At 43.2% G+C, this 16888-nt stretch overlaps 1 protein-coding gene across 1 annotated transcript in view; it reads right to left on the reverse strand.

Moving 5' to 3' along the window:
- Window positions 1-16097, reverse strand: part of srrm4 (serine/arginine repetitive matrix 4) — a 77351-nt gene extending 61254 nt beyond the window's left edge. The window contains exon 1 of the mRNA XM_041900623.2: window positions 15098-16097. Within this exon, the coding sequence (XP_041756557.1) occupies window positions 15098-15231 (134 nt within the window). The 5' untranslated portion in view covers window positions 15232-16097. The remainder of the gene's footprint in view (window positions 1-15097) is intronic.
- Between the last annotated feature and the right edge of the window lie 791 nt (window positions 16098-16888).

Consider the following 16888-nt stretch of genomic DNA (forward strand, 5'->3'; position numbering starts at 1 on the left):
CTTGACTTTTTCCACATTTTGTTACATTACAGCCTTATTCTAAAATTGATTAAAATGTTGTTTTTTTCTCATCGACCTACCCCATAATGACAAAGCAAAAGGTCCTGAGCACTCTGGAGCAGGTTGTCATCAAGGATCTCTCTGTACTTTGCTCCGTTAATCTTTCCCTCGATCCCTGCCGCTGAAAAACATCCCCACAGCGTGATGCTGCCACCACCATTTCCTCCAGACGTGACGCTTGGCATTCAAGCCAAATAGTCCATTCTTGGTTTCATCAGACCAGAGAATCTTGTTTCTCATGGTCTGAGAGTCCTTTAGGTGCCTTTTGGCAAACTCCAAGCAAGCTGTCATGTGCCTTTTACTGAGGAGTGGCTTCCGTCTGGCCACTCTACCATAAAGGCCTGATTGGTGCCTGATTTCAACATTGTGAAAATACATATTTTCAATGTCTGGAAAATACAAGCAATTAAATCAATTTCCTGTTTATCAAGATATTACGTTTGTTCCATAACATGAAATATTGACTGCAAACCCTTTTCTTACGTAAGACTTTCACATTAACTGGTTACAAATACTGTAACCAAATGGTGACCATCTCATCAATGGAAACTTTTGAAGATCGTAAAACCATGGAGAGGTAAATACCTGTCTATTTATGGAAAAATTGCCCTGATTATCTCCTTAGTTATATCTCAGTTTACTCACTTACTTACGGCACTGCCTACTCCTGATTATTTGTTTTTCAAATCATATGAGCAAAAAATATTTCGCTTTATCTGGGATGCTAAACAGACAAGATAAAGCGTGCCTATCTATATAATGAATATGAATTGGGTGGGTTGAGATTATTAAATATAAAAGCAGTAAACCTCTCTCTAAAAGCATCAATTATTCAAAAGTTTTACTTGAACCCTAAATGGTTCTCAAGAAAAGCTCATCCATTGTTTAAAAATGGCATTTTTGCCTTTGTGCAGATTGCCATGTCTCATTTTCGATTAATTAAAAATGATATATTTTTCAAACTATCTGTCTTTTTCAAACAAGCATTGCAGAGCTGGCTACAATTTTAATTTCACCCCCCTGAAAAGATAGAACAAATATTACAACAAATATTACAACAAATATTATGGCTGAACTCAAAATTGCTGGTTGATAAAATACCTGTATTTATGGGAAAGATGTTTGAAAAGTGTATTTTGTTTTTAAATGATATCGTAAATTGGAATGGTAGAGTTATGGTAGAGTTATGTCTTTCATGGAGTTATCGGAATTGTATGGGAAGGTCTGCTCAATCCAAGATTACAACCAATTGATTACAGCATTACCCTAAAAATGGAGGAGGCAGGTGGCAGCGGGAGGAGGTAGGGAACTGGTCTGTCTGCCCAATATAAAGGATCAAAACTGGCGGAGGAATAAAAATAGCATAAATAGGAAAGTATACCAGTTTCAATTGAGGACCAGGATGTTGACAGGACCAGGATGTTGACAGCTGTGCCATACAGATTGCAAAATAGTTGGGAAGAGATTTTTGATGTACCGATTCCATGGTACAGGCTGTATGAGTTGATATATAAAACGGCGCACGATTCAAGACTTCGTGCTTTTCAGCTAAAATGATTATATAGAATTCTTGCCACCAACAGAATGTTGAATATTTGGGGCATACAATCATCGAAGCTCTGCAGATTTTGTTGTGAGGATACAGAATCAATAGACCATTTATTTTGCTATTGCCCTCAGGTAGCCTGTTTCTATCTCAGGTTCAGGAATGGCTGAAAATGCATAACATTGATCTAAAATTGAAATAGTACTGTTGGGAGATCTGGAGAGACCAGGTCAGTCAATTACTAATATACTAATACTCTTAGTAAACGTATTTATCTTCAACTCGCAATCTATGGATTCTATTCGATTAGATAGATTGAAATTGTATGTTAAACATCACAGCATAGTTGAAAGATATATGGTGCGTAGAAATCCGAAGAGGGTGGCCAGCAGAGATAGGTGGGATGGGCTGAGGGAGGCTGAGGGTTGTGGAACTGTGGGGGGGGGGGGGATCTTGGAGGGCTGGTGGCCTGGCGGTTGGGAGCTTGGGCTGGTGGCTGATGGATTTCTGGTTCGGGTCCCCGTTTTTGACCTTGTGGGAAATCTGTCAACGTGCCCTTGAGCAGGGCGTTGTCCCTGGTTGCTTCTTTGTGTCGCTCTGGATGGGAGTCTGTTAGATGACTAATGTGATGTAGTTGTTGAGTGGCTTCACTGCAGGTAGATTGTATGTTTTAAATATTCAATAAAAAATAAAAATAAAACTTTGCCAGGCTCTTTAGTATCCCAGTACTTACTCAGATATCATTTAAAATCCAGTGCTAGCAATGAACATATAATAATAATAAAAAACAGAACACATTACCTGGAATTACATTCACTTTCATGGGTGGCCAAAAATGACAAACTGAAAGCCACGCCCCCAATAGGCAACGCCTCCAACTCTTCTGATAGGTTGCCACCGCTACATTGCACCCACCATTATGCAATGCGTATGCGTTTGAGATGTTGAAAGGGATTTAGAAGCTTTCATTCAATTAAAAAACTCACATTGAACTGGCAAATTCGTTATTAGAATAGGTTGAGCGAACCAAAGCGTAATTTTGGATCATACCAATCAGAAAAAGCACTTCAGATTAACAGTGCCGTCCCACTTTTTACAGTGTGTAGGTGTGTTTGTGTGTGTGTGTGTGTGTGTGTGTGTGTGTGTGTGTGTGTGTGTGTGTGTGTGTGTGTGTGTGTGTGTGTGTGTGTGTGTGTGTGTGCGTGCATGCATGCAAATATGAAATGTCAGAGGGTTCGATTATTGCATTATACACAAGAATATGGGTGTGCTCCCTGTATCCTTGACTTTGATATCTAAGTCTATTATAGACACCCTTTAGCCATCATGAGTGGAATTATGCCACCAGTCAAGATCCATTAGTTGAGCTGTATCATCACTTTAAAGGCCATCGTCCCATATTCACTCTCACTGAATATTTTACATTCAATGAGGTGGGATCAGGATCACACTTGACTGCATATAATCCAGAGCCCACAGCTAAAGTTGTTTTACTGCTTACTTTTTACTTGACAGTTAACAAAGTATATGTTATAAACTCTTGAAATAAGCATTGACAAAAGCAAGAATGAGTGCTCACTACTTTGACAGATCAACGTATTCATGAGTGCATTGAAAACCCAGTCCATAAGTATGGCTGAAACACATACCATACCTTATATATATTTCACATTATTCTAGTTTTGTTGTGTATCATTTCACAGAGTATTACTCAGAAAAGAACAAGAGAGAAAGGCGGAAAATAAAAAACTCCAATCTCAAACAGCTTAAATAATTCAACATCTACCGAGAGAGAGGGAGTGAGAAAGAGAGAGAGAGTGAGAGAGCGCGCGAGAGAGTACGCAAGAGAGACAGAGAGAAAGAGCGAGAGAAATACAGAGAGAAGAATTTGAAACTCATTTAAATGGGACAAAGACACCAGAACATTACTGCCTTCTGATCAAAGACACATCATTCATTCTGAGCCTATCCTCTTAGGCAGATCTAGGGGTTTTACCGCAATTTGATGTCCTTAACTGTGTGCATCCCAAATGGCTGCCTTTTCCCTTTATAGTGCACTACTTTTATAGGGGTCTGGTCAAAAGTAGTGCACTATAAAGGGAATATGGTGCCATTTGTGATGCCCCACTGTCTTCAGTTCAGAGTCAAAGAGAGTTGCTGAGACAAAGCAATTCCATCTCTTTCAACACAAGGACACTGCAGAGCTCGACATTTTAATTGAAACCCCTAAAATAACTGTTTAATTACGGGACTATCTGCAAAGGCTTTCATGTTTTCCAAATGAATTGAGAGAAAAGCGTGATAACCGATTTTTTCCCATCGACACAAAATGAAATAGATAGGCCATTAAGAAGTTTTGAAATTGAGTCCCTCCCTCGTCCCATTCTAACTCAGTTGTGATTATGATTAAGCCATGGAAATTATATGAGATGCATTAATTAAACTTTTTTCTATAATTGACAAACGATCCCCAAATCCCCAATTCACCATCAGATCCATATACATTTAATAGGAGGTCAACCAATTACAGAGGATAAATCCAATCCAATTGAGTAAGTCATAGGAGGCTAATAAGTCAGCCTAAATGTGATTTGGCCAGACACAATAACAACTGATTATACCTCCACTCAATACTGCTCTTCCTAGAGTATCCCAGCGTATCCAGGGAGGCCCTGGAAGATAGCTAACCTGTCAGCTTCGTTCTTCCTAATCATCCTCAGCACGATCTGCCAGCTACTGGAACGTCCCTGAGAATAACAGTCACAGTGCGGCTGAAGAGCCTCAGCCAGGCACATCACCACTGTATATAACATGCAGCTTTGGAGAACCCGTTCCCTTTACATACGACAACATTCTCAAAGCCTTACACTAGTTACATATTTTTGTGTTCCCATTTCTTTTACTTCTGAGCCAGTATTACTTTGCTGAAATTATACATTTTCTCAGTCTCCCATTCATATCTATGGACTACATACACTTTATATACAGAAGTATGCGGACACCCCTTCAAATTAGTGGATTCGGCCATTTCAGCCACACCCGTTGCTGACTGGTGTATATCGTCGAGCACACAGCCATGCAATATCCATAGACAAACATTGGCAGTAGAATGGCCTTACTGAAGAGCTCAGTGACTTTCAACGGGGCACCGTCATAGGAGGCCTGCCACCTTTCCAACAAGTCAGTTCGTCAAATTTCTGCCATGGTAGAGCTGCCCCGGTCAACTATACTATAAGTGCTGAATTGTGAAGTGGAAATGTCTAGGAGCAACAACGGCTCAGGCGCCAAACAACCTCACCGAACTGGGCCGCCGAGTGCTGAAGTGCGTAGGGCGTAAAAATCGTCTGTCCTCGGTTGCAACACCCACTACCGAGTTCCAAACTGCCTCTGGAAGCAGCTTCAGCACAATAACTGTTCGTCGGGAGCTTAATGAAATGGGTTTCCATGGCTGAGCAGCCACACACAAGCCTAAGTTCACCATGAGCAATGCCAAGCATCGGCTGGAGTGGTGTAAAACTTGCCGCCGTTGGACTCTGGAGCAGTGGAATCGCGTTCTCTGGAGTGATGAATCACGCTTCACCATCTGGCAGTCCGACGGACGAATCTGGGTTTGGTGGATGCCAGGAGAACGCTACCTGCCTGAATGCATAGTGCCAACTGTAAAGTTTGGTGGAGGAATAATAATGGTCTGGGGCTGTTTTTCATGGTTCGGGCTAGGCCCCTTAGTTCCAGTGAAGGGAAATCTTAACGCTACAGCATACAATTACATTCTAGACGATGCTGTGCTTCCAACTTTTGGGGGAAGGCCCTTTCCTGTTTCAGCATTACACTGCCCCCGTGCCCAACGCGAGGTCCATACAGAAATGGGTTTTCGAGATCGGTGTGGAAGAACTTGACTGGCCTGCACAGAGCCCTGACATCAACCACATCGAACACCTTTGGGATTAATTGGAACGCCTACTGCGAGCCAGGCCTAAAGACCCAACATCAGTGCCTGACCTCACTAATTTGTGTCTGAATGGAAGCAAGTCCCTGCAGAAATGTTCCAACATCTAGTTGAAAGCCTTCCCAGAAGAGTGGAGGTTGTTATAGCAGCAAAGGGGGGACCAACTCCATATTAATGCCCATGATTTTGGAATGAGATGTTCATATAATTTTGGTCATGTAGTGTATGTTAAGCCATGAAACCCAACAAAGAAAACTATGGTCACAGAGACTGAGATAGGGTCTGGTTATTCTAATAATTGTACAAAATAATGACGTAAACAAACTATGCAGTCATATGTTGTGTGTAATGTGAACTCCCGTTGCCCTCTCTCATTGATTTCTCTAGGGCACGGTGAGGAAAATAACCTTCTTCTGAAAATAAAGAGGAAGAAAGCAGTCCTAGCCCATAGCAGTTACATAATTATTCTAATCCGCACACTACCTTATTAAGCACATTAGCTAAGCTTTTTTTCAATGAACCGTACATGCTTGTTTGGAATGTGCCATTCTGCCTTGCTGTCCATTAGTTTGGGTAGTGTGTGTGTTTAAGGGGGGTGGTTAGAAATACTGAACCGTAATGATTTCAGTTGAAGGGGAAATGACCACTGCTACATCCTGACAATGTTTATGAGGTTACTACATATGTGTGAGGAACGTGTCTCGAGCATCATTTTAAATGTCGAGACCAGAATAAGGGTAGGGGTGTGTGGCGAAGAAAGGCTATAGGCACCATCACTCTCCGCCATTGCGCACGGACTCTCCCGCCAATTCGTGCACACTATTTGTTTAATTGTGTTAATTGTTTGTCAGTGTTTATCAATGCCCCGTGAAATATATATTCATCAGTGAAATTACTGTTAATCCCAACATATTCCCCCCATTAATTTAGAATGTTTGGTTACGGAAAAACACAACGCAATCAGATAGATGCGATAAAGAGATGGAACTTGGAAATGACATGGAAACGTGTGGGCAGACCCGACACCAGGATAAAGTGAAATTATTTCATGTAAGTGAAGAGGGTTTGACTTTGATAAGTTTGCATTGTTATAATGGCTCTCCGATCACTTCGGGGGTCCGTTCGGCAGCCACAAAGAAAATATTGTGCGGACCAAGCAATAAATCTGCAAGGAGGGACTGGCTTTGTTAAAGCCATTATAACCCTTTTTGGTTCCAGGTTAAACCCTTTTTGGTTCCAGGTATAACCTTTTTGGTTCCATGTAGAACCCGCTGTGGGTTCTGAATTTGCCACTGGGGAGATGCGGCATCAAGCTATTTTGCAGGATTGTTCTGGATTTTCCAATATGTTGACTCAGTGTGGATGTATTTTTAATGAGGCTTGGGTCTCTGTGCAATCTCTTTGGCTAGGAGTCATTCTACTGCACAGTCATTATGATTGATGGTGCTGCTGTACCTTGTGGAATGTTCCAGTTGGAACTGGCAATAACCATGTCTGCATCCCAAATGGGGAAAGACAGATGATGAGAGATGATGGTCTGCATCCCAAATGCACCTTATTCCCTTTATAGTGCACTACTTTTGACCAGGGCCCTATGGGTGTAGTCTAAATGGTAATAATGTGCCCTGGTCAAAAGTAGTGCACTATAAAGGGAATAAGGTGCCATTTGGGACGCAGGCCATCATCTCTCATCATCTGTCTTTCCCCAAAGCACTGCTGATCTTATTACCATTAAGACTTTCTCAGCATCACGTTTACTGGAGACCTTTCCAACACGACAGTTTCATTGCATTACAAATGGAAGACTGATGCAAATGTGTTTCTTAACGATGGGTTGATAGCAATTAAAAAACACAGTCTCAGATCTGAATTATGACAAAGCGGTGGAAAGTGGGTTGGTTTATTGACACGTTTCATCTGTTGCGGTTCAAGAAGTTTCCCTAATCCCACTCTCGGTTAACCCAGAACTAAAATCTTGCGTAATTTGGTCATATACTCGATTAGGTTCTGGAGGGGAGCATATTAGAAATTGAGATTTCCGGTTTGCACGGTTTCCAACTCTCAGCCAAAGCATAATTTCAACTGTGTTTCTCATCCGTCGAAGCGAAGCAGTTTAAGCAAGGCTTTCGCCCAATCCTGATACATCCATATAACCAGTGACAAAAACCCAAGAACCGGAAGAAATGCAGCTCGTTATCTCACGCCTTCCATAGCATGCCGACAGATCTACCGTACCAGTTATGTGGAGGAAGTCTGTCCACGAGAGATTGAATCTCAGCCAATCCCCTTCCAATTTACATGAGTTACCATGCTGGTACCGTGGGAGCAGTGCTCGGGAGGAAGTGATGTGTGTAAGGGCCCTGTGCGGTGTTGTCAACGGACTGGTTTATCAGAGGATAGTGAGTATTGTATATTCTCCCAATTCAGCGCTGCTATCCCTCTCCTCTCCTCTCCTCTCCTCTCCTCTCCTCTCCTCTCCTCTCCTCTCCTCTCCTCTCCTCTCCTCTCCCCTCGCTCTTGTTAACTCCTCCATGCCACGGGTCACACCCAATGATTTATATATATACACTACATCGCTGACAGGGAGCGCTGTTTTGAAGCCACTGTGCCTCCATCTTGGCGCCCCCACCACTGTAAAAAATATTTTGGAAGCTGTGGAAATGCATTTATTAAAGTCTACATTTGTTTTTGCCACGTTCATTATATTACAAACACCTTAATGAATACTTTGAAATTATATTATAAAAATTACAAATACAAGAATATCTAAAAACATTTTCCTTAAAGTATACATTCTTTGAAAGTTCTAATGTTACTGTGCCCACTATAACAACAATATACTTAAATACATGTAATTTTGTCCTTGAAACATTTAATTGAAATACTGTAGAATTCCATTAATTCCTATGGAGGAATGCTTCTTCTGAGGAGTGCCAATATGGCCGACCGGTGGCTTCAAAGCCTTTCATTGGCCAATACATACCATCAGCAAACAAATAAAATAAAATTGTATTTGTCACATGCGCCGAATACAAGAGGTGTAGACTTTACAGTGAAATGCTTACTTACAAGCCGTTAACCAACAATGCAGTTTTAAGAAAAATAAGTGTTAAGTAAAAAATAGATAAGCACAATAAAAAAAATTAAAAAATAGCAGCAGTAAAATAAAATATATACAGGGGGTACCGGAACAGAGTCAATGTGCGGGGGCACCGGTTAGTCGAGGTAATTGAGGTAATATGTACATTTGGGTAGAGTTAAAGTGACTATGCATAGATAATAAACAGAGAGTAGCAGCAGCGTAAAAGAGGGGGTGGGGTGGGGGGACAATGCAAATAGTCTGGGTTAAGAAGCCTTTTGGACCTAGACTTGGCGCTCCGGTACTGCTTGCCCTGCGGAAGCAGAGAGAACAGTCTATGACCAGGGTGGGTGGAGTCTTTGACCATTTTTAGGGCGTGTCCAGTTAAGGACATACAAAATGTCTTGCTTTCCCTTATTTGAGTTTCTATTAACTAAGTTTACACACAGTTGTATATATAAGCTGGTATACTGACAGACTGGAACAAGTCTTTCATGGTACCTACACTAGTAGAGCACAGCAGAGAACAGTAGCACACAACTCATTCTGTTCAACACAAATGCCTTTAAATGCCATGAGACTCTTTAAATGTCAATGTGTTTGATTTTTACACAAAAGTGCACTGTGAGCTGACGAATGGTGGCCTCACCACCCCATAATTTTTTTTTTTTTTTTTTACATATCTCCAAGTTAAATATAGTTGTCAGGGCCTTGTCAGAATTATTGCAGAGGGCCAATTTAAAACACTCAGCCCAATCCGCTACATCAGTCAGTCACTCTTCACAAAGACTTCACACGCATTTTTCTCATGTTTTCCTTTCACAAGGAGCTGGGTATGTTTGAAAGAAACATATCACTCAAGAGCCCACAGCTGCACTTGAAGCAGAAAATAATATTGGTAAATCAAGGCCAAGTTAGACAATGGTTAAAAAGTGGGGGAACTAGCTAAGTGGAACCATAATATATCTAAAAACAATAAATATACTCGGACAAAACCATTCATACACTCAAGAGACAACTCCATTAATATACATCTAAAAACGTTGTGACGTTGTCGTCTACTGAAAGGGTTAAATGTGTCTCTCTCCTCTCATACTGCTGAAATGCTGCTGTTAGATTATGGAGGACTTACTGCAGAGAACCCCCTGGGGGACTAGCGTATCAGCCGCTCTACAGCTCTGTAGCATAGCAGCTCAACCCTGAGCATTGCTGTACTGTGAGAGAGTCCACAGAATCCCCGCTAGGTCTGGAGGAAGAAATACAGGGCCTGGGTATCAGCCACTCTACAGCTCTGTACTTTACCATAGCAACACAGCCAGGAGCTTCCCAGCCCAACACCATTGAAATCCAACCCGTCCCAGCAATACTGCACAGAGGGGCTTAGCACCACAGTGGCCTCAGAGTTATAACCTAAAGAAAATGTAAATGACTCAATGTATGTACAGGTTCAGTTTCAGCAGCATCTATGCATACAGACACTAGCAAACTATAGTACATACAAGACGTCCCACAGTTACCACTAAATTCTTCAATGTAGCATGATATTCAATGATCATCTGAACAACCTCCAAATACACAGCCATGGTAAATAATGTGTCAGGGGAGACACTAGCTTGATTTGATTCAATATCAATGGCCATGTAAACATCAATAATGGAATTGAATCCAGTCTGTTAAAAGGAGTGAACATGATACAGACTTTGTCCCAAATTACACCCTATTCTCTACATAGTGCACTACTTTCGACCAAGGCCCATATGGGTGTCATTTGGGACGCATCTACAGAGTCCTCTTCGGAGGCTGTATCTGTATCATTATATCTTGTATAACCTGCCTGAGCAGCCTGGAGAGAGAGAGAGCGAGAAGAGAGAGAGAGGGAGAAAGATAAAGCGAAACAGTGAGACAGCGATGGAGAGAGAGAGAAAGAGAGTGAGCAAGAGAATAGGAGGGGAGAGAGAGAGAGAAAGAGAGAGAGAGGGGAAGGAGGAATGGAGGAAAAAGAGAGAGGGGAACGAGAGAGAGAGAGAGAGAGAGAGAGTAAGAGAGATAATTTGTGTTAGAGAGAGAAGAGAGAGAGAGAGAGAGAAGAGAGAGAGAGAGAGAGAGAGACAGGGTCAGAGCATGAGAATAGCAAGGGAGAGAGGGAGGGGAAGGAGGAATGGTGGAAACGAGAGAGAGGGGGAAAGAGGGAGAGAGAGAGAGAGAGAGAGAGAGAGAGAGAGAGAGAGAGAGAGAGAGACACACACAGAGACACAGCGAGACAGAGAGACAGAACAAGAGAATAGGAGGGGAAAGAGAGATATAATAATAGAATGAGAAAAAAGAACAGGACTAGAGCCAGGACTGTACTCTGGCAACACCACCTCATCCATCATTGAATCATCTTTGTCATGTTGTTCAGACTAGAGCAGCTTCTCCCCAGAGAGTACTACTGCCTCTGGTCTAGCTACATCTGAGACAGGGCGTATTCCCTGTTCATTTACAGCTACACTGAGTCTGCATCCATGCGTGTTAGAAAGTGTATCCCCTCTCTATGCTTTTCGATGCAAGAGGGAGTACTTCCACTGGTCTAGAGCTGAGAGAAGTGTTCATATCACACCTCTGTGTCAATGTCCATCCACATGTATATGCCTCTGTGTCAAAATGTTTCCCCTATGCCTTCAGATGCAACCGCAGTTAATTCCTAGTTCATTTACAGTACAGGCTACTCTGTAGCTGTTTCTATGTGTGTTAGCAAGTGTATCCCCAATGCCTTTGGATGCAACCGCTACCAATCCCTTAGCTCTCATTTCCTTTCCTCGTTAGGGCAGCATCTGCTGAGGGCTGAGGTAAGAGTCCTGCCCCCCGCTACTCTTCCCACAGCTCCCCTAGCTTACCATCTGCCTCAGTGCTAGACAAGTATCCGTTAACCCCTGCAAACACACACAAACAAACACACACAGTCATGCAGGTCAGACACACACCACCACAACCCCCGACTCTAAGCCACAGCGGCCTGCATTTTTTATGAAGAGAGCCCCTGAACAAAACAGCTTGCAGGGCTATAATAGCTAAGGGCGAGACCCTCCAGCTGCAGAGCTAGTAACCTCATCCCTCCCTCCCTCTGCCAACCTGTGTGAAGAAGAGGGGAAGACAGGGAGGAAAGAGGGGAGAGAATGGAAGAGGGGGAAAAGGGAAGAAGAGAGGGGGAGGAGAGAGGGGAAAAGGGGGAAGGAGGAGGAAGGGATTAAACTTAAACATCTCTCTCTTTCTGCCTCCCCTCTTCATCTCTCCCCCCTTCTCCCCTCTATCCGTCTGTTCTACACTGACTGTCACTGCCCTGGAGTTGACTAGCATTGTTCATCACAGTGAATAATGATGTTTCTCTGAGAGGGACAGGGAGAGAGAGAGAGTGGGGAGGAAGGGGGAGAGGGCGGTATAGAGTGAGAGATTAATGATTCAATTTATAATTATTCAGTAACTGGTTACACAGCCTTTTTTTAGTTTACTAAACTTTTCAGTCAATGTGTTACCTGAACTTAACATTTTTAGTTGGCCTAAACTTAGCTCCAACTTGAGAAAACTTAGGTTAGGGACACCCACAGTGCTTAAAAAAAACATATTTGACATACAAGATGACATTGTGCATATTCATTTATACAGTAATTATTATTCAACATGTCCTTATCTGGGATTTGAACTCACAACCTCTTGATTCACAGCATTCCTATCTTCCTGCTACACCATGTTGTGAGTTCAAATCCCAGGGGAGGACATGTTGAATAATAATTAGTGTATAAATGAACATGCACAATGTAATCATGTATGACAAATATGTATGTTGAAAACATTGTATGTTAAAAGCACGATTTGAATGTTTGGGTGTCCCTAACCTAAGTTTGGGCAAACTAAATGTTTTAAGTTCATGTAACACTTTGACCGAAAAGTTGAGTAAACTAAAAAGGCTGTTGAACCAGTTACTAGATAATAATTAGTTGAATCACTAGATTTATTTTACAGTGCAGAGAAAGAGAGAAAGAATGAGAGAGAGCGCTAAACGGAGACAGGAAGCGCGCAATAGAAGAGCGGAACCAAGCCAGGGGCTATGAGTTCTGTCGGGCTAAGCATTCCCCAGTTACCGTCAGAACGCGACATAACATCATCAGCATACATACAGCACACAGGGAGGATGTTTCTCTACCCATCTACAATCTCTGTGCATTGTTCTATTACATTACACTACACATTCTGCCAGAGCACATTAGACCATTTCACTCTGCTCTGCCTGTGATATAGACCCAGGGAGAAACTAGTAAGGAAAAACAGGGTGGAGGATGGAGATGGCGAGGGAGAGGGGGGGAGAGAGAGAGAGAGAGAGAGAGAGAGAGAGAGAGAGAGAGAGAGAGAGAGAGAGAGAGAGAGAGAGAGAGAGAGAGAGAGAGAGAGAAATTAACAGACGATGATGGAAAAGGAGTGTTAGCTGGCTGCTTCACACCCTGGGCTCTAGCTGACTGGCTGGCTGGGGCAGAATTAGCAACATTAGTTAGCTAGTTGTAAATCTGTCTGTCATCTCCCCTCTCCCCGCGATGCTCGAATCAATGTCAATGTCAGCCAGAGCCAGCCCCTCCAGAGGAGATGAGAGAAGAGGAGAGGCAGAGGCGCTTCTGGAGGATGTGCTTTATGGAATGGCTAAAACAGAAGAGACAGCCTATTTAGTCTCTACTGATGCTGGGGTCCTCTGGTGATATTCCAGACATTATAATGACACTGCTCAGTTCAACTCAGAGAATTGTGTCCTTTCTGAATATCTTGTGTCTTATAAGCCCATGTTAGATGAGTGATGGTACATTTGGGGGATAAAAAAAAATACATATCCAGAAATAGTGAGAGAACTGTCTTCCTCATTTTGATTGGGACAGACAGTGAATTGGCTGGCTATGATGACGTTACATTGTCAGTTGCATTGTCTGTTTCATATTCAACACACAAAATAAGCCTTCATCGGGCCACAGGTTGGATGACAAACCAAATATTTAGAGAAATACAGTATAGCTCATTTTGTGAATGAGGAATAGCCTATAAAAAGGATCAGTTCAATCCATTAATGACCTATTTCTTATTTCATGGTGCCTCTTCCCCACGCATGTTGCATATGAGGTGAAATGAAGCATCATAATCCCCATTAAAATAACTATAATTCTAATAGGAGCACACCGTGTGAAATAAGATTGAGAGATGATAGTGGGTATCAAAACAATACAATAATTATCGTAATATATGCCATTTAGCAGACACTTTTATTCAAAGCAATTTACAGAAGTGCAAGCATATATTTTCTTACAGGTGGCCCCAGCGGGAATTGAACCCACAATGCAAGTACTAGTCTCTACCAACTGAGCCACACAGGATCATCAACAAAGGTAATCAGAGAAAATTGTTGTCTTATGTGATTGGGACTTCAGAACTGTTGATTGTGACATAGTGATTGTTCTTTTGTGTGTTAGGACCATATCCAACAGCCACTGCTACAGATATTTATATCAATTTCTCACATTTTTTTCCTTTTCCTTTTCAGCATGGTTCCAGCAACCTAGTGGATGCATAACCAGGCCAGCTCAATACAGCTTGGTTTGGCTGGACTCGGTTCGGCTCAATAGTGTGAAAAGCCCTTAGTGTTTGACAAACCCTCCCATCGGGGTGGGGCGGTAGGGTGAGGGATGAAGTTGTTAGCACTGGGGGATCGTGTCTGATTGTGAGGACGGGAGCAGGAAGAACAGGAGGAGCGGGATAAGAGGAGGAGAGAGCGAGAGAGAGACAATAGATAAACAGTGATACACTGATGTCACATATCTCTCCCTGTCTGTTTCTCTCCTGCCTGCCTGCCTGTCTGCTCTTAGGGCTGATCGTACAGACGATAACCTTTGCAATGATGAAAGTGGGCATGAATAGATAGCATACACAAACACACGGCGGTGGCACTTCACAGAGAGGCAATAACATACGGCCACCATGCCACTGGAGGGGACGTGGCTGACATTAAAGGCTCGGAGAGAGAAGAGAAGGCATGCACGTAACCTTTAAAAGCCTGGCTGGGACAATTATACTGAAGCCTCTGTCATGTTTACATGGCATGTCTGCTGTATGGGATTCCCTTAATGGGATATAATCCTTTATTCACATATGATATGTTAAATGCATTAAATTAAAATGCCCTTGAAATCCCCAAAAACGGTTAGATTTTTATTCATAGGTTTCTTGATGTTGGACAGTTCTGTGTGCACTTAGCTACAAGAAATTCAACCATCTGCTTCATTCAAAATCTAATCACCTGCTTGCTAGCTATCATCATATATATGCAATATTCTAAGATAAGCCAAGGCACAAAGATAACTTGAATTCAGAGAGCTATAGATGTGTTCAATACAGAATTAAGGGGGAAATGCAGAACTAGTTGCAGTAGGAGAGATAGCGAGATACAGTAACTGACCTGATAACCTTCCTACTGGCGGTGATGCTTGCGATGATGATGCTCTCTGGTCTCGGTGTGGCCACAGCTTTAAACGTCCCCTTCCAGAACTTCTCAAAGAGCTGCTTCTCCCCCTGGTGCTCCAGGCTGGTCATGCTGTCCGCTGTCCCCAAGGGGAGAGGGCTGCAGGGGGCCAGGGAGAGAGCCAGGGGGGGCTTGGGATGGGGGTCCAGGGCTGCCACGGCTGCCCCTGGAAATGGAGTCTCGACGAGGGAGACTTCACATAGACTGTACCACACGACCGGTAAGAATACACTGAGTGGAGCTAGTGCTCTGGAGCTGTCCAAGTACTGAATCCACACAGGGAAGAGCAACAGGATAACACACAGCAAACAGCAAACGCTCTTCTCTCTCTGGTAGAGTAGGCCAATGTGTCAGTGCTCAGTGCGCCTCCTCTCCTCTGGTGTCCTCTCTTCTGATTTCTTCTACGGGGGAGCATGTGAACCAAGCAGGACAAGACAAAGGCTGTTTCTGCTACTGCCACAACGTCAGGCTGCTTTTTGTTCTCTCAGAGGGGGGTTAGCGTTTCTCCTCCTCTGTTCCTCAGTCACAGCTGCTGCTTGCAGCTTCCGCTCTGCTCTGTGTTCTGTAGCAGACTTCAGTTAGAGCAGGGAGTCACATGCGATACAGGAGAAGCATTCTCTCCGGTCAGAGCCACGGAGCCAGTGACGGACGGAGTGTGTGACAGAGTGTTTCTCAACGTGTTCTTTAGTGTAAAGGGAGCCGAGAGAGAACCTGTGCGCACACACCAGCACGTGGAGGAGTTCTGAGAGCTGAGGCGAGTGTTTCGCTGACTGTGTATGTCTGGGTTTGTGGGCGGGCAGGGGCATGAGTGAGTGTGAGTGTGTATGTATGCGCGTGTCTGTCTGTATGTGTGTGTTCAAAGCGAGTGAGGCGACTAGCTGACAGCTGCTTGTTTTGTCTCTGTCAGACTGTGACGTTGTGTTGGGAGGCTGGGATAGGTCAGGGAGAGTAGGACACCTTGTGTATCCTCTCTCTCTCTCTCTCTCTCTCTCTCTCTCTCTCTCTCTCTCTCTCTCTCTCTGTCCGTCTGTCTGTGTCTGTCTGTCTCTCTCTCTCTCTCTTTCTCTCTCTCTCTCTGTCTCACTAACTCTCTCTTTATCTCTCTCTCTCCCCTCCTATTATCTTACCAATTCTTCTTTGCCTCGTTGTTCCCTCCCTCCCCTTACTTTTCATTCTCTTACTTAGTCTCTCTTTCAGTCTCTCCCTACCTCTCTCCCTCCCTCTCTGCTTCTCTCCCTCTGTGTCTTGGACAAAAGGCCAAGCCGGTTCCCCCCATCAGCATAACAAAAGGCTGGGTATGTGAGGAGCAGCCGGTGCATGTGCCTGACACAATGCCCCCAGGGATCAGAGTTTTCCCCAGTAAGCCTACACGGCCATACATAACATAACCCTACACAACACATTACAGAATAACAGTTTCCACTGCTATCCTACACACCCCAACTCTTCCAGCTACACTTTTATTGCTTGACAATCACCAGAGGCCTTTCTAAGTTCTAGGCACACAATGGAAGAATACTATTTTTGTGTAAAATTTTTGTTCAGAACAATCAGGTGTTATATGACTTGTATTTATTTATTCAACCTTTATTTAACAAATTCTTACTTACAATGACGGCCTACCAAAAGGCAAAAGGCCTCCTGCGGGGACAGGGAATGGGATAAAAAATAAAATATAAAAATAAAAATATAGGACAAAACACACATCACGACAAAAGAGACACCACA

The sequence above is a fragment of the Coregonus clupeaformis genome, chromosome 16 (genome assembly GCF_020615455.1).
Source record: "Coregonus clupeaformis isolate EN_2021a chromosome 16, ASM2061545v1, whole genome shotgun sequence".
Lineage (NCBI taxonomy): Eukaryota > Metazoa > Chordata > Actinopteri > Salmoniformes > Salmonidae > Coregonus > Coregonus clupeaformis.